An 18,404-nucleotide genomic window follows, 5' to 3' on the forward strand; every position below is an offset into this window, starting at 1 on the left:
TATGGCCGTATGTAACTTTGACATGCAATTTATATTTGCATGTGCCGGGTGGGAGGGCACTGCACATGATACAAGAGTGTTTCTTTCGGTTCTACGCAATGAAAATTTAAATTTCCCTAAGCCTTCAAGTGGTAAAAATTATGGTCAATTAACCTTTATCTTTTTCATTACTTACTTAGTCCAATTATATATACATATTAAGAAAAATTAATGTTGTATTTCACAGGGAAATATTATTTAGTAGATGCAGGGTACCCACAGATGAAAGGTTATTTGGGACCATATAAAGGCGAAAGGTATCATCTCCCGGATTTTCGTAGGGGAAGCCAACCAATAGGTTATAAAGAGGTATTCAATCATGTTCATTCTTCTCTTAGGAGCGTTATTGAAAGAACCTTTGGAGTATGGAAGAAAAGATGATTTTTTTAAGAGATATGCCTAATTATCCATTCAACAAGCAAGTGAAGATAGTCATTGCTACAATGACACTTCATAATTATATAAGGAGGCATATGCCCAACGTGATAGACATTTTTATGCTTCAAATGATATCTTAAGTGAAGAGATAAATGAGGATGTTGATGTACAACAAGAACTTCATAGTCTTAATGACAATGGAACATAAGAGATGGAAGCATTGAGAAATAGCATCGCTACAAGTTTAATGAATGCATCTAATCAGCTTCTTTTATATTGTAGTGATCTATTTGGGCATGTTAAAATTGAACAATTTTTGTATATTTTTTATGCCTCTGAAGCCCTCAAAACACATTGTTATTATTAATATAACAATATTTAGTACTACTTTTGTTACAATATTAATTTATAATTTATGGTAATATATGTGTGCTAATTGTAGATTACAAATTTTGATTTAAAAAAAAGTGTAAATTAAAAAAAGAAAAAAAAATTATGTAGTGAAGTTTGTTTTCTTTTTTGAAACTAGAAAAAGAATGAAGAAAAAAACAAACAGTTTCATCATCATGCCCTTTTCGGTGATTATATATACTAAAAGCACTTCTGATAAAAATTTACCAAACACTTTGACTACTCACAACAGTTTTTCATATATAGTTTACCAAACGCCAAGATACTTTTTTTCACAGCTAATTATTTTCACAGCACAGCAGAAGCAGTTTTTTTAAAAGCACAGCAATGTCAAACTAGCCCTAACACCCCCAAGTTGTTCCTAAGGCTTATAAAACTGTTCTAAACTTCATACCTATCAATCGAACTCATCAAAAACTCAAAATGGAACCAAAATCAACAACACCCATACTTGAAAAATTGCTTTATCCACCCAACCCGAAAATAGAAGTTCAAACTCTTCCAATTCAATTTCCGTAACACTCATGTGACTCAAATTACTCTTTAAGGGACTAAAATCACACAACCACAAAGTTAAAATCAAAATTTTCGAAATTGACTCACCTTAGAGATTTTTTTTTTTCCTTCTCTTCCTTCTCTTCCTCCATTTCTCCTTTCTCTTCCTCACCCAAATTCAGTCTCCTTCATCCCACAATCTTATCTTAGTTTATGAAATTAATACCCTTAGCCTAGACTAGGTGATTCATCTCTAATAGGTTTACAACTCAACCCAATTTGAGATCAACATCAGATTCTTGAAGAGAATGTATAAGGGAAGGGGGGAAGAATGAAGGGAAGAATAAGGTTTGGCTTACACGTTGCCTTTTAAAAAAAAAAAAAAAATTTAATAACTCATATTTAAAGTTAAATAAATATATTTTATAATTATCTTCTTTTTTTTTCCTTAGATGTTACACTCTGGAAATCACAATGTCTCACAAGATGTCAAGCCTAGTATTCAGAAAACTAAAACCTCCAGATGTTTTTATGCATGTGACAAGAATCATATAAGGAAAGCAATCAAGGAGATTGACGTCAATTCAGAATATTCTTAAGGAGGAGAGAATCAAGTGATCAGATTTGCAATCCGACGATCTCTATCAAATAAATTTCGCGGATTTAAGTTCTGGCCATTTAATAACCAGCCCATGTGTGGATGATCACCTTATAAATACCTCCAGATGAAGAACTAAAACTTTCAAATATCAGTTTTTATAAAAACTTTTAAATATAGCCAAAAACTCACTTGAATTATCTCAAATACGCTCAACACCAAAAACAAAATAAACAAAGGATTCCAATCAACGGCAGTTAGAAACCCTAGAGAGCGAGAGGAAAAAAAAGAGAACTTAGCCGTCACCCTTGGGCTTCGTGGCTTCCTGCTTCATCCCCTTATCCCCTTCCCTTCTCCTCTACCTCCTCCATCCATTTTCCTCTTCTTGTTGGTAATGCTTTAATGTCAGCGCTTGGTTGTTTAGTTATTTTTTTTTTAATTTTTAATTTTTTTTGGCATAGTTGAGATTCCTATTGTAGATCTACTTTAGATATGTGGTTCGTTTCTATTTGTGATTTGAAGACATATGAAGTGACCAAGCGGCTTGTGTTTGCAGTTATTTAAGTCGCAATAATTCCATCAACTCTTTGTGAGTTGGGTGTTTTTGTGTTTTAGTCTCTAATTGTATTTTACTTGTGAGAGTTAGTTGTAGTTGTATTTGTAATTTTGAGCACTGTATTTCATATATGATTTCCTTAAGCGTGTGACTATTACGTTGAAATTATTTGGTCTTCAAAGACTATTAGTGGAAATACTAGTTATTCTATATCGCCAGTGTATCCTTTGTTGAAGTTGGCTCGCCATTGATGCAAGATTGGAGTCGTGAGGCAGGTGCCAAGAAGAAGATCATGAGGAGCTATTGGAAACAACCGGCCACTTGGAAGCCAAGAGGAAGTCTGAAGTTTTTGCATAAAGAGATCAGTCGTCACGTGTTTTGGAGCTCGACGTGTTTCAGTTTTCCTACTAGTTTTAGGCATGTTTTGGGCTAGTTTGACTAGGGTTAAGTCTCCTACTCCTAATACAAGTGTACTAAATCCTATGGTCTATAAATAGGACTTTTAGGGGATTGATTAATAGTAAGAGAGGATAATTCAAGAGTGAATTTTCAAGGGAGAAACACAAGACATAATTCAAGGGTGAATTCTTGAGTGTTTACAAGGGCATCAAAGGGTTTTAGCAAAGGGTGAGGGAAAAAAGAGTTAGGGTTCTTGTGAGAGCTAAGGGGGTTTAAGTTGTAACCAAAGTTGTTCTTTTATACTAGTGAATTTCTCGGGTGAATCACCATGAGGACGTTGACATGAAGCCGAACCTCTATAAATCTTTGTGTTCTTTGTGTGTTTACTTCCTTTCTTTGGTGTGCATGTGTTTTATTCTCCAAAGGGTTTGTGTGTGTGTCATTGCATAGTCCATCAACGACAAGATCTTGAAGTGTTTTCGTATAACAAGTGGTATCAGAGCCAGGTTCATGGTGGGCTTTATAGTTTTAAGAGTGTTTACAATGGCGGGCGACAAGAATGAGGTTGGAGAAAGCTCCCATATGAAAACACCATAGACGAATATCATGAAACTCGAGGAGAAAACATTCACAAGGAATGAGAACTTCACGCTATGACAAAGGAGGATGAAACATGACCTAACCTAGCAAGGTCTAATCGTTATCTTGGCAGGTGAGGAGACAAGGCCAAAAATTATGACAACGAAAGATAGGGATGTGCTCTGGGTCCATCAAGGTAATGGAAGACACCACAAAGAAAACATGGGAAAAAGGATGTCCTTATCAAACAAACGCTTCATGAAGGAAAAGCTCCTAAATCTTCAGATGAATGAGAGTGGAAATTTCACGAAGTATCTTAACACATTTAATAGGTTTATTGTGGGCTTGCATAAGATAGACATGGTTTATAGCACGAAGGATGAGGCGTTGGTGTTGTTGGCATCGTTGCCTCCGTCCTATGAACGCTTTCGGAAGACATTCATGATTGACAATAGTACTCTCAATTTTGAGGTGGTGGTGCAAAACTTGGCACATCATGAGTTAGCTCATAATTCTAGAGATAGCTCTCAAGGTCGCGTCTATTAACAAGGATCGGAGAGCTGGGTCATTCAAGCAAGCCCAATGGTAAGAAAGGCAATTGGAGGAATCCTAAATTCAAGGACAATGAATGGTCCTTCAAGTGTGGGTCTACGAACAATTGGAAGCTGGATTGTCCGATATGGAAGGAGAAGCGGAACAAGATGAAGAATGCTGAAAGTTTAACCGTAGCCAATGATGAACTTTTGACAATTACAAATGAGGAGTATAACGGGGACGTCATGGCAATTTCTTTGGGTAAGGTTCCTACTTCAATTTGGATTTGAGATTCTGAATGCTCTAATCATGTGTATTCAAATATGAGTGTATTTTATACATATGAGAAAATGAATGGTAGCAAGATTCTATTGGGAGACAAAATAAGTTGTGATGTTTTAGGCATGGGAATAGTGAAGATCAAGATGCAAGATGGTGTTGTTAAGAGACTTAGTGAGGTAATGATAAGGTCATAATTTCACACATTTGCATGCCTTCTTTGCTTAGTAATTTTGTTTAGCTTCTCTTTATTTTGAGTCTCTTACCTATGTTTGTGTGTTTTGTAGGTTAAGACAGCAAGAGATCACATTTGATGCAATCCATGCTTGTTAAGGGCTGATTGGGATAAGAGGAATATGGGCTTAAAGACAAACCCAATTTGGGCCACACTCCTTGTCAGTCCAGTTTCGTAGGTCATCTTGCAGGCCTCATTTCAGCAACTTACACAGGTCGGATGAGGAGACATCCTTGATATAAGTTGTTCCAATGGGTGTCTATTATAACATATCCAAATTTCAGCCCAATTGGATAAATCTGGAGCCCTTAGCACGTCAAAGACTGAACCAAGGTCACAGAAATGTCATGATTGGCTGCCATCACATCTACATCCCTAGAGCCATGTGCTCAGCATGGGCAGCCATACATGGGAGTCAAATCAGCTCAGGAACTCAGAAAGATGAACAAAAGTCAAGCTTTCCATAAAGACACCATACCAAAGCATGGGCAGCTGGAGCAAGTGGCAAGCATGGGCAGAAGGGAGCAGTTGGGAGCAGCTAAGAGAGGTGTGCTTCACCAGCCAAAGGGGAGGACGAAATTTCTCTCTATAAATAGAGAGCTGCTCACTCATTCAAGGGATATAGGCAGACACACACATTCACTTCATCCATTACTCTCAAACACACATTCAGATTCACCACAAAGAGAGAAGAGAGCTGGAGCTGTCCTGGGAATTCCTTGCTGCCATCATCTAGTTCTTCTCCTCTCTTTATCCTATCTATGTATTTCTTATTTTCTGTACTCATAGTTATGTCTAACTAACCCATTTAGTTAGGGCTTAGGATGAAGCCCTAGTCATGAATATTCAATGTTATGGATGATTTTATAGTTAATTGATTTCCTTGCTTTCATTACCAAGTTGTTAATCTCTAGTTTATTATGTGCTTGATGTATGTTTTCTTGGAGTAGCTAACTAAGATTTTATGCATCTAGCACAGGTTGGGAAGGGGTTTAGATTCACCAATTCTACTCTCCTTTCACAAGCAACAAATGAATGGCCTAAGAATCATTCAAGGGGTTAATAACCATAGGTTGACTAGGACAGATACCATGTTCTAGGACTTGTGTGATTATCATATTCTCAAGGAGCTTAATGACTCTTGTATGCTTTATTCTAAGTAGATACCATGCTTAGGTTGCATATTAGAGATCACGTGTTGTGTAGATACCATGCATAATCACATGCCTTAGGAGAATCATGCATCCTGCACCTAGATACCATAGGCTTGTATGCGATAATCTATTGTTGATGAAGCTTGAGTCAATTTCTATGCATTCATAACTTGGATAGGAAGACTAGTGGTAGATTCCAAGGCTCTAACACCTCTCAATCTTTGTTTCACAACTTTTTGATTGCTGCCAGTGTTTACTTTCGAGCACTTTCATTTCACGTTCTTCTTTTCATTTCAACAACAAAACCCCCCATTTCGAGTGCGTGTGTGGTGCTAGGATTCTGTCCTAGACCTTGAGTAATTAGCAAGAGGCATTGTTGAATTTGACCTTGCCTTTAGCTAGTTAGTCAGTTTCTTTGTTCTATGTTTTTCTAGCATTCTAAGTAATTTAGCTTGGAACCAAGTTACCATTCTCTGTGGGATCGACCTCGTATTTACATAAGCTATACTATAAACGGTTCGTGCACTTGCGAGAATTAAAGTTGCTGTTTTTAATAACTCATTTTAGTTGTTAGGAATTGAATCAACAAGTTTTTGGCGCCGTTGCCGGGGAACCGGTAACGTTGGTGCTATAGTTAGATTACTTTGATTGTTTTGTTTTTGTTTGTTTCATTTGTTTCTTTTCGTTGGTTTTTCTTTTAGTATTCAGTTTTTGTATTTAGTTGTTATCTCCATTGAAAGCACTGAATTGAGTTCCTTGGTGTGTGCATGTCCGAATCTGACCAAGAGCAAAGTTCACCTGAGCCACTTTCACCAAGAACCGCTGCTGTACGTGCTGGTTTGAGGAGGAATTATAGTTCTTCAAGTGCTGATTCTAAAAGTTCCGAATCTGAAGGTTCAAGCACGATGGCAGAGATTCCAAACACCAACAATAATGTTGAAGGAGGTGGTGCGCTTGTTGTCCAACCTCGGAAACCCCTGCGTGAGTTTTCCATTCCCAAAGTCACCGATCAACCTTCGTGCATCGTCTATCCTCAACTCACAGTTGACAGGTTTGAGCTTAAAAGTGGTATGATTCATCTTCTTCCAACTTATTATGGTAATACCACTGAGGATCCTTACATGCATATTAAGCAATTCTTTGAAATATGTGCTACAATCAAAATTCATGGCCTTGATGATGAGCAGATTAAGATGAGGCTATTCCCATTCAGTTTAAAAGATAAGGCTAAGTCTTGGTTATACTCTTTGCCTAATGCTTCAATTCATACTTGGGAAGAGCTTTCTAATAAGTTTTTGCAGAAATTCTTTCCGGCTCAAAAGACTAACAAGATTAGAAAGGAAATCCTTGGTTTCACACAAAAGGAAGGAGAAGCTTTTCATGAATGTTGGGAGAGGTACAAGGAGATGATAAGTTCTTGCCCACACCACAACATAGAGAGTTGGATGCAAATGCAATCTTTCTATGAAGGTTTGCTTGATTCCGAAAGGATGATGGTAGATGCAACAAGTGGAGAAGGACTGATGAACAAAACAGCAGAGGAGGCTTTTACTCTCTTTGAATCCTTGAGTGCTAACTCTCAACAATGGAGCCACAATAAAGGAAGAGGAGCTCCTATGAAAGCTGTGGTCTCTGAGGTAAGTACTAATAATGAGATTGCTGCAAAACTTGATGTTATGTGTTCTTTGCTTCAACAGGCAGTGACTGGCCCTCTAGGAAACAAAGTGGAAGTTCAAGACCAATCTTTTGCAGAGCACATGCTAGAACAAGCAAATGCCCTTCAAGCAAGGAATCCTAATAATGATCCTTACTCAAACACGTACAATCCGGGGTGGAGAAATCATCCTAATTTCAAGTGGAGCAATAACTCAAATGTGCAACAATCTCAAGGACCTGCCCCAGGATTTCAAATACAACAAAGGCAATTCCAGCAAGCTCCCCAACAAGTGCAAGAGCAAAGGGGTGATCAAATGGGAGAATTGCAAGACATGTTCAAGAAATTAAATGGGGCAACAGATGCAAACCAATCAGAATCTTCAAAATGCAGTGAACAAACTAGAAGTGCAAGTTGGGCAGATTGCATCCTCCATGAGCAATAGGGCATCCGGAACATTTCCAAGCCAAACAGAGGTGAATCCAAGGCATCAAGAGCATGCTAAAGCAGTGCACATCTTGAGAAGTGGTAAACAAGTTGATAACAAGGTTGGAGATGTCAACGAAGAGCAAGAAGATGGAGAAAACGTGGAGATTATTCAGCCACCACATAAGCACCCACACTTGACAAACAGTCCCTCAATCCTTCTGGAAAGAGTACAAACCCTAAGGTATCGTCTAATGCTAATCAAGTTCCAATTTCAACTAATGCTTTTAGGCCTATTGCACCCTTTCCCAGCAGGTTATCAAAGTCAAAGAAAGATCAAGGCTTGGATGAGATAATGGAAACATTCAAGAAGGTGCAAATCAACATCCCATTGCTCAGATTCCAAAGTATGCAAAATTTTTGAAGGATCTATGCACTAACAAGAGGAGATTCAAAGAGCATGAACAAGTTGCATTGAGTGAAGAGGTAAGTGCAGTGTTACAAAGAAAGCTACCTCCAAAGCTAAAGGATCCAGGTTCATTTTCTATACCTTGTATAGTTGGTGATTTTAAGTTTCAAAAAGCTTTGCTTGATCTTGGTGCTTCTATAAACCTTATGCCATATCATGTTTATGAAAAACTTAACCTTGGTGAGTTGCAAGCCACATCTGTGAGCATTCAATTGGCAGATAGAACTATTAGGTACCCTAAGGGCATTCTAGAAGATGTTTTGGTGAAAGTGGAAGAGCTAATTTTGCCAGCAGATTTCTTGGTGTTGGAAATGGAAGAAGCACCAATTCATGACAATCAGTTACCACTCATTCTAGGTCGGCCATTCATGGCAACTGCCGGTGCTATTATTGATGTGAAGAAGGGTACATTGACTATGAACGTGTTTGATGAGACAATAGCATTCAAAGTGTTTGAAGCCTCCAAGTTTCCAAGTGATGAGCATGAACTTTTCCAGCTTGATGCAATTGATACTATGGTGAAAGAAGCACTGCCAATGAGTTATTTGGAGCCCATTGAAGCATGCATCACACAAAGCATAAGGAAAGAAGAAGCGGACAGCTTAGAGGCTGTGATCTCTCCTTTAGTTTTTGAGCTTGTTTGCAGCATGGATAGCTACATAGAAGTTGGAAAGAGGTATGCAAACCAATTTGAATCATTACCCCCACCTACTAATAAGGTTTTACCTTCTATTGTGCAGGCACCAGAGTTGGAATTAAAGCAATTGCCAAAACACCTTAAATATGCTTATTTAGGTGAAAATGAGACTCTACCTGTTATCATTGCCTCACACCTCGAACCAAATGATGAGAAGAAGCTTTTGAGAGTTCTAAAAGAGCACAAAACTGCAATTGGGTGGAGCATTGCAGATATCAAAGGCATAAGTCCAACACTATGCATGCACAAGATATTATTGGAAGACAACGCAATGCCTAAGAGGGATGCCCAAAGACGTCTCAATCCAAACATGAAGGAGGTGGTAAGGAAAGAGGTAATGAAGCTTTTAGATGTTGGTATTATTTACCCTATATCTGATAGTAAATGGGTGAGCCCAGTGCAAGTTGTCCCCAAAAAGTCAGGTATCACAGTGGTGAAGAATGAAGCAAATGAGCTTGTACCTACACGGGTGACCACGGGCTGGAGAGTTTGCATTGATTATAGGAAGCTCAACACAGCAACAAGCAAAGATCACTTCCTTCTTCCATTCATTGATCAGATGCTTGAGAGATTGGCTGGCCATAGCCACTATTACTTCCTTGATGGATATTCAGGCTACAACCAAATCGCCATAGCCCCAGAGGATCAAGAGAAGACGACCTTCACATGTCCCTTTGGCACTTTCGCTTATAGGAGGATGCCTTTTGGTCTCTGTAACGCCCCAGCCACTTTTCAAAGGTGCATGATGAGCATTTTTTCCGACATGGTAGAAAGGTTCATTGAGGTATTCATGGATGACTTCTCTGTCTTTGGTGATTCTTTTGATCAATGCTTGCATAACTTATCTAAGGTGTTGGCTAGATGTGAACAGACTAACCTTGTGCTTAATTGGGAAAAATGTCATTTTATGGTTAACCAAGGCATAGTTCTTGGTCATGTCATCTCTAGTAAAGGAATCGAGGTAGATAAAGTTAAGATTGATTTGATTGCCTCCATGCCTTCACCTACTTCTGTCAAAGAAGTACGTTCTTTCCTTGGCCATGCAGGTTTCTATAGGCGTTTCATTAAGGAATTTTCTAAGATTGCGAGGCCTTTGTGCAATCTCCTTGCCAAGGACATGGGTTTTGTCTTTGATCAAAACTGTGAGAATGCTTTCAATGCTTTGAAGAAGATGCTCACAACTGCCCCAATCATTATACCACCAGATTGGAGCTTGCCTTTTGAATTGATGTGTGACGCCTCTGACTATGCCGTTGGAGCTGTTTTGGGACAGCGAGTTGATAAGAAGCCACATGCCATCTACTATGCTAGTAGAACCCTCAACGATGCCCAACTCAACTATTCCACCACAGAGAAGGAGTTATTAGCTGTCATATTTGCTTTAGAGAAGTTCAGATCATATTTGATTACTAACAAGGTTATTGTTTACACTGATCATGCAGCATTAAAATACTTGTTAGCCAAGAAGGATGCCAAGCCACGACTCATTAGATGGATTCTCTTGTTGCAAGAGTTTGACTTGGAGATAAAAGATAAGAATGGAAGTGAGAATGTCGTGGCTGATCACTTGAGTAGATTGGTACATGTATCTAACGAAGAGGAGGATTCATTGCCATTGCGTGAAAGCTTCCCTGATGAGCAACTCTTCTCCATTTGTGCTTTGAATTCCCTCAATCCATTGCCTTGGTTTGCTGATATTGTTAACTATTTGTGCACTAATGAACTCCCTACGTTATCTACGTTCCAACGTGACAAGCTTAGGAAGCAAGCAAGATACTACTTTTGGGATGATCCATATCTATTCAAGCATTGCCCAGACCAAGTAATTCGAAGGTGTGTGCCTGAAGGTGATTTTAAGAGCATTCTAGAGTTTTGTCACTCCCATGCATGCGGAGGCCATTTTGGAGCAAAGAAGACTGCCAGCAAAGTGCTACAATCAGGTTTCTTTTGGCCTACCCTTTTTAAGGATGCTTATGCTTTTTGTGCTTCATGTGATAGATGCCAACGGATGGGTAATTTAAATGCTAGAAATCAGATGCCTCTCACTAATATCTTAATCATTGATATATTTGATGTTTGGGGAATTGATTTCATGGGCCCTTTTCCTACCTCTTAATGGATTTGAATATATATTAGTTGCTGTCGATTATGTTTCCAAATGGGTGGAAGCCATTGCCACTAGAACTAATGATGCTAAGGTTGTGATCAGTTTTCTCAAAGGAAATATTTTTACAAGGTTTGGCACACCTAGAGCAATCATTAGTGATGGTGGCTCCCACTTTGTTAACCAAGCTTTTGCAGCACTCTTGAAGAAATATGGAATCACGCATAAGGTGGCAACACCCTATCATCCTCAAACTAGTGGGCAGGTTGAGATAAGCAATAGGGAGATTAAGCACATACTTGAAAAGACAGTGAACACCACAAGGAAGGATTGGTCCATGCGTTTGGATGATGCACTGTGGGCTTATAGGACTGCTTATAAGACTCCTATAGGTATGTCTCCGTATAGGCTTGTTTTCGGTAAACCTTGTCACTTACCAGTGGAGCTTGAGCACAGAGCTTATTGGGCAATCAAGGCCTTCAATTTTGATATGAAAGCTGCTGGTGAGAAGAGGAGGCTTCAACTCAATGAGTTGGAGGAGTTGCGACATGAAGCTTATGAGAACGCTAAGCTTTACAAGGAGAAAACAAAGCAATATCATGACAAGAAAATGCTTAGGAAGACGTTTGAGAAAGGGCAGAAGGTTCTCCTATTCAATTCACGCCTTAAGCTCTTCCCAGGTAAGCTTCGTTCTCGGTGGATTGGCCCTTTTGTTATTACTAATGTGTTTGATCATGGCGCAGTGGAGATTCAAAATATTAAGGATGGCAGCACCTTCAAGGTGAACGGACATCGGTTGAAACCTTACTTTGATGCCAACTTTGATGCCAATATTGAGTCTCAAGCATTCAAGGAGCCTCCACCACTCTCTTGAAGCTCACCAGTGTTTGGACGTCTGGCTGAAGACATAAAACTTAGCGCTTCTTGGGAGGCAACCCAAGGTGAGGAGGAGAAGATAGAATATGCGAGGAAGCTTGCTTGAGTCCTAATTGCCTCAAAGGGGAGTTTTTCTGAACTCTAACCTTTGGTTATGTCTTTCCCTTATCTTCTTTCCTTTCATTTATGAGGCATTGCTTTTTCTTACACTCTAGACATTGAGGACAATGTTTCATTTAAGTTTGGGGGGAAGGATTTAGTTATGTTGTTTCAAATTGTCAAATTTTAAAAATTTTAAAATTTTGAGTGTGTCTAATGTCTAAAAACGCAGGATTTTGTGTCTTGTGTCTTGTCTTGTTATCCTTCCAAACACCTATGATAAGACTTGGATCTAATACTAATATGGTTTCTCAGAGATTGATAGTCATTGTTTAAGGACTTTGTGTGGTTCTGAGTTAACTCTGTCTTGCATGCCATCCTTGCATTTATTGAGCACTTTGCTGAGTTAGTCCAATTTCTTGTTACTTGGAGATGTTATGCAATTCTACTTATCTCATGATCTTGGTTTCGTACTCTAGAACTTATTTGAATATCTCTTGAGACATTTTGTTGCCATACAATGCTTAGGAAGTGATTTAGGCCATGTTTGAACCGTTTGAGCTTTTCTAACCATCCCTCTACACATATTCATCCCTACTCAACCCATTTGAGCCTGCGTTAAGCCTTTCTTTGTGTAAACCATTCCTACCATAATGAACCTCTGTTTTCTTATTCTTACTTATTCTATGAGCAATTAAAGTTATCTTCAAAAAAGAGTTATAAAGAATGCAAGGTTTTTGGAGCAAAAGTGAATCATTAGTGCCATAACCCAAGTATTGAAAAGAAATAAGTTTGGGGGTATTGGTAACTAATCAAAAGAGGTAATGAAGTGTGACCAATGTAGTCACGGCCCTAGGGTGTTATAAAAGAGAAGATCATGGTGATCTAGGGTAAAGAGCCACAAAATTAGGCCAAATAAACAGATATGAAGGTGTTGAAATTATGTTGAAAATCTGCTCATGTATGTGTTCCTTACTTGTTACAAAGTTCAGTAATCTCTTATGCTCTTACCTATGCTTTAATTATGCTCAAAATATTGTATATCTCATATCCCTTCTTTCGTTCAACCACTACCCTAAACCTCATTACTACCCTTGTAAAGTCCTTTTGATCCTTGGTGTTGCATGGTATTATGTGGAGAGAAGATTGGATAATGAGCTTATGGGGTTCGGAATTTTTGATTTTGCTCTAAGTGTGTGCGCATGTACTTATTTGAGTTGCAGGTGTTGTTCTGATTTGGCATTCACACACTACACTTAAGGATGTCATTGTGAGCCTTGGTTACCCTTGAATCATGTGTGGAACTTAGATTGTGATTGTTGTGTTTCTTTGGAACCATATATTTCGGTGATTCTTTGAGGATATTGTTTGGAAGGCTAGCAGCTTATTTCCTGTTTTCTAAATGGTATTTTTCCTTTGTTTTGCTTGAGGACTAGCAAAATCTAAGTTTGGGGGTATTTGATAAGGTCATAATTTCACACATTTGCATGCCTTCTTTGCTTAGTAATTTTGTTTAGCTTCTCTTTATTTTGAGTCTCTTACCTATGTTTGTGTGTTTTGTAGGTTAAGACAGCAAGAGATCACATTTGATGCAATCCATGCTTGTTAAGGGCTGATTGGGATAAGAGGAATATGGGCTTAAAGACAAACCCAATTTGGGCCACACTCCTTGTCAGTCCAGTTTCGTAGGTCATCTTGCAGGCCTCATTTCAGCAACTTACACAGGTCGGATGAGGAGACATCCTTGATAGAAGTTGTTCCAATGGGTGTCTATTATAACATATCCAAATTTCAGCCCAATTGGATAAATCTGGAGCCCTTAGCACGTCAAAGACTGAACCAAGGTCACAGAAATGTCATGATTGGCTGCCATCACATCTACATCCCTAGAGCCATGTGCTCAGCATGGGCAGCCATACATGGGAGTCAAATCAGCTCAGGAACTCAGAAAGATGAACAAAAGTCAAGCTTTCCATAAAGACACCATACCAAAGCATGGGCAGCTGGAGCAAGTGGCAAGCATGGGCAGAAGGGAGCAGTTGGGAGCAGCTAAGAGAGGTGTGCTTCACCAGCCAAAGGGGAGGACGAAATTTCTCTCTATAAATAGAGAGCTGCTCACTCATTCAAGGGATATAGGCAGACACACACATTCACTTCATCCATTACTCTCAAACACACATTCAGATTCACCACAAAGAGAGAAGAGAGTTGGAGCTGTCCTGGGAATTCCTTGCTGCCATCATCTAGTTCTTCTCCTCTCTTTATCCTATCTATGTATTTCTTATTTTCTGTACTCATAGTTATGTCTAACTAACCCATTTAGTTAGGGCTTAGGATGAAGCCCTAGTCATGAATATTCAATGTTATGGATGATTTTATAGTTAATTGATTTCCTTGCTTTCATTACCAAGTTGTTAATCTCTAGTTTATTATGTGCTTGATGTATGTTTTCTTGGAGTAGCTAACTAAGATTTTATGCATCTAGCACAGGTTGGGAAGGGGTTTAGATTCACCAATTCTACTCTCCTTTCACAAGCAACAAATGAATGGCCTAAGAATCATTCAAGGGGTTAATAACCATAGGTTGACTAGGACAGATACCATGTTCTAGGACTTGTGTGATTATCATATTCTCAAGGAGCTTAATGACTCTTGTATGCTTTATTCTAAGTAGATACCATGCTTAGGTTGCATATTAGAGATCACGTGTTGTGTAGATACCATGCATAATCACATGCCTTAGGAGAATCATGCATCCTGCACCTAGATACCATAGGCTTGTATGCGATAATCTATTGTTGATGAAGCTTGAGTCAATTTCTATGCATTCATAACTTGGATAGGAAGACTAGTGGTAGATTCCAAGGCTCTAACACCTCTCAATCTTTGTTTCACAACTTTTTGATTGCTGCCAGTGTTTACTTTCGAGCACTTTCATTTCACGTTCTTCTTTTCATTTCAACAACAAAACCCCCCATTTCGAGTGCGTGTGTGGTGCTAGGATTCTGTCCTAGACCTTGAGTAATTAGCAAGAGGCATTGTTGAATTTGACCTTGCCTTTAGCTAGTTAGTCAGTTTCTTTGTTCTATGTTTTTCTAGCATTCTAAGTAATTTAGCTTGGAACCAAGTTACCATTCTCTGTGGGATCGACCTCGTATTTACATAAGCTATACTATAAACGGTTCGTGCACTTGCGAGAATTAAAGTTGCTGTTTTTAATAACTCATTTTAGTTGTTAGGAATTGAATCAACAGGTAAGGCATGTATTGGCACTAAGAAGGAATCTTATTTCCCTTAGCGCTCTAGATAAAGAAGGGTATTTATATAAGGCTGAAAAAAGGAAGCTTTTAGTCACATAAGGTTCAGTGGTGATTATGAGGGGGGAGATTCAACCTAACAACGTTTATGAGCTTTTGCGGGGTACAATAGCATGTGGAGCATAAAATTTAACCACAGAGGCTTTTTGTATTAAGGAAAAGCGGGCAGGGGATCTTACTATCAATGAGTCGGTGCAACGAAATGAAGCTTTGTTTTCATGGTTTACTTCTTCCTAGTGAACTGACTAAAGGTACTTAATGGCTAGCAGGATTCTTCATTCAAAACACTCCCCCTTGTCCTTCGACTCTGCCACTTCTACACCTTTGAAATCAAGCACTTATTATAAAACACGAAATGTTTAGACTCTTATATGTAAGAGCAAAGGGTGAGAGAAAAAGGTTTGAGCACTTATCATTCAAAAGGTGTGAGCAAAGGGTGAGAGAAAAGAGAGCTAGGGTTCTTGTGAGAGTTAATGTAGTTTAAGTTGTAACCAAAGTTGTTCTTACATACTAATACTAGTGAATTTCTCGGGTGGATCACAAAGAAGACGTAGGCACGATGCCGAACCTCTATAAATCTTTGTGTTCTTATGTGTTTGCGTTCTTTCTTCTGCGTGCGTGTGTTTTATTCTTAAATGAGATTGTGTGTATGCCTTCGTATAGTCTATCAACAACAATGTCTTGGAGTGTTTCCACACAACATCCTCCTATATTGGATTTAACCCTTTGTTGTTGCTGTGGATCCATCTTTGTATTAACCCTACATGAGTATTTGGTCTTTTTGCCCAATTATTGAATACTATTATCACTAATTTTCAGAAAAAAGAAAAGAAAAAGAAAAAGGAATTCTAAACAGCACTAAGGAAGAATCATCCAAAATTTCGGACTTGCTTAATGCTACAATAATGAGAAAGAAGCGGTGTTGCCTTTTTATTAACTGAAGCTTGTTTTCTTAGTTGTTTTAGTAGTTTTAGTAGTTTCTTAGTTGTTTTAGTAGTCTCGCTGTTTTGGAGGCTGCGTTCTTGGCTTTGTAGTGCAGTGGGTTGTGCTACTCTCCCTCCTATTCTCTTTTTTTTTTTTTTTTTGGGGTATGGAATCCTATTCTCTTCCATAATAAAAGTGATTTCAACAAAAAAAAGCTTGATGCGATTGAACCCATCCCACACCGCATATATAGCCACAATACAATCCACCCCAAAATCTTGTTAGATAAAGTCGGAGAATTAGCAAAACCATATTAAGCCCTTGTTTGGGATTGCTGTCACTTTTTTAAAAAGTTGCTTCTACTACACTTTGAAAATAATTAGCTATAAAGTAAAGTATGTCCATGTTTGGTAAATAATATTTTTAAAGTGCTGTTAATACAAAAAGTAGTGTCAAAACTGTTTGGCAAATTTTAATATAAAACTGTTGTAACTGTGAATAATGACTAAAATAGACATGATGTTATGTGCTAATCATGTGGTAGTGGTGGAGTGAAGGTGATGGTGAAAGATATGGAGGTGAAGGTGGTGGTGGTGGCGTTGTCAGCATAGTGGTGGTAGTGGTATTGGTATTGGTTGTGGAGGTGGTGGTGGTGGTGACGATGGTTGTGGAGGTGATGAATGTGGTTGTGGAGGTGGTGGAGTTGGATGTGAAAGTGGAGGTGGTGTCATTTTTTAAAATGAATTATGGTATTTTGGGAATTAAAAAAATTCATTGAAGGCTCATCTTTGCTTCTTTTGAAAGCAGCTTTGAAGAGTAAGAAAGCTGCTTTTAAAGTTATTGTCTATCAAATGGCCACTGCTTTTAAAATAATCGGGATATTTAATTTTTGCCAAACACCTTAAACTGCTTAACTTTAAAGTAAAGTAGATTTTTGGCCAAAAAAAAAAAAACAATCCCAAACTTGGGCAAAACTACATACATCAAAAGCAATACACCAAGTCGTACAAGATGACAAGGATTCAAACACACTCCCATATATTTTCCCCTTATTTTTTGGGTCTGCAGTTTTGATATTTATTCACAAAAGATTAATGGAAGTCAAAGAAATAAAAGTTTGCAGCAAAACTAGTTTATCATAAAGGGAATTAAAAGAAAAATGGAGCTTGTGATGATATCAAGTTAACTGCACCAAAAAGGATCACAACCACAATGAGGAGATATGCATTGTGAACTACACTTAGAATAAAACCACCAGCTATGAACCCCATCACGATTAGCTCTCAAGAAAATAAAAATAGCAGATCATATGGATCTTCAATGGTGTCCACACGAAAACTTCCTGGCATGGACACCTTCATGCTTGAAGAAACCATGGACAGCCAATAGAAAAAATCTGGACGTATATAAAACCATGGATGTATAAAAAACCAATAGAAAATAGAAAAAAAAAAAAAACAAGAGCAGCACGTATATAAAAAGTTTGAGAGATTGAAGAGATTGAAGAATATACCTTGTGAAAGAGATTGAGAGAGATTGAGCGAATGGTTGTCTCCAAACTTCGGAGGCTACGTGAAGATGGACTTTGGTGTCTGCAGATTTGAGACAAATATGTGAGGATAGATTTCTAACCTAATAAGGGTATTTGTGGAATTGCAAAAATTTCATTAAAGGGAGCCTTTGCTTGATTGAAAGCAACTTTAAAAGCAACTCAAGGTTGCTTTTAAAAAAGCTTGTCAAAAAACCATTGCTTTAAAATAAGTAGGATATTTTATTTTTACCAAACACCTTAAATTACTTAACTTTAAAGTTAAGCAGGCTTTTGACGAAAAAAAGGCAATCCCAAATGGGGCCTAAATCAACCCCAATACAATCGGCATGTTTCTTTAATTTTGTTGCATAAAATTTGGGAATTTAATAATATTTCTTTTTCTTTTTTTTAAAAAAAAAACTTCTCAATTATTTATTAATTTAAGAATATTGACGATCAAAGTGAAGATATCACCAAGCAGTTCTCTTCACTTATGTCAAATACTTCAAGCTAAACTAAAATCTCAGATCGGTGAGCAACTCACAGATAGCTAACGAGCATCAGTTGCGAGGTCGATAAGAGCGCACTGGGGAGAAGAGTCTTGCTCTTGAGGACTTTCATCGGCGGTTTGAAGTCAAATTTCTCCCCTC

At 38.2% G+C, this 18,404-nt stretch overlaps 1 protein-coding gene and 1 non-coding gene across 2 annotated transcripts; one reads left to right on the plus strand and one right to left on the minus strand.

Moving 5' to 3' along the window:
- Nucleotides 1–4,457: 4,457 nt before the first annotated feature.
- LOC148916474 (uncharacterized) lies at nucleotides 4,458–7,756 on the plus strand. Its single transcript, XM_089055141.1, has one exon. It carries the CDS (start codon nucleotides 6,425–6,427, stop codon nucleotides 7,754–7,756), a length of 1,332 nt encoding a protein of 443 aa, XP_088911267.1. The 5' UTR covers nucleotides 4,458–6,424.
- LOC148916475 (small nucleolar RNA R71) lies at nucleotides 6,986–7,092 on the minus strand. The gene has a single exon (XR_016128363.1). It is a non-coding gene; the product is annotated as a small nucleolar RNA R71 (small nucleolar RNA).
- Nucleotides 7,757–18,404: the final 10,648 nt, after the last annotated feature.

Source organism: Prunus mume, linkage group LG6 (assembly GCF_029339155.1).
Source record: "Prunus mume cultivar Tortuosa linkage group LG6, ASM2933915v1, whole genome shotgun sequence".
Classification (NCBI taxonomy): domain Eukaryota; kingdom Viridiplantae; phylum Streptophyta; class Magnoliopsida; order Rosales; family Rosaceae; genus Prunus; species Prunus mume.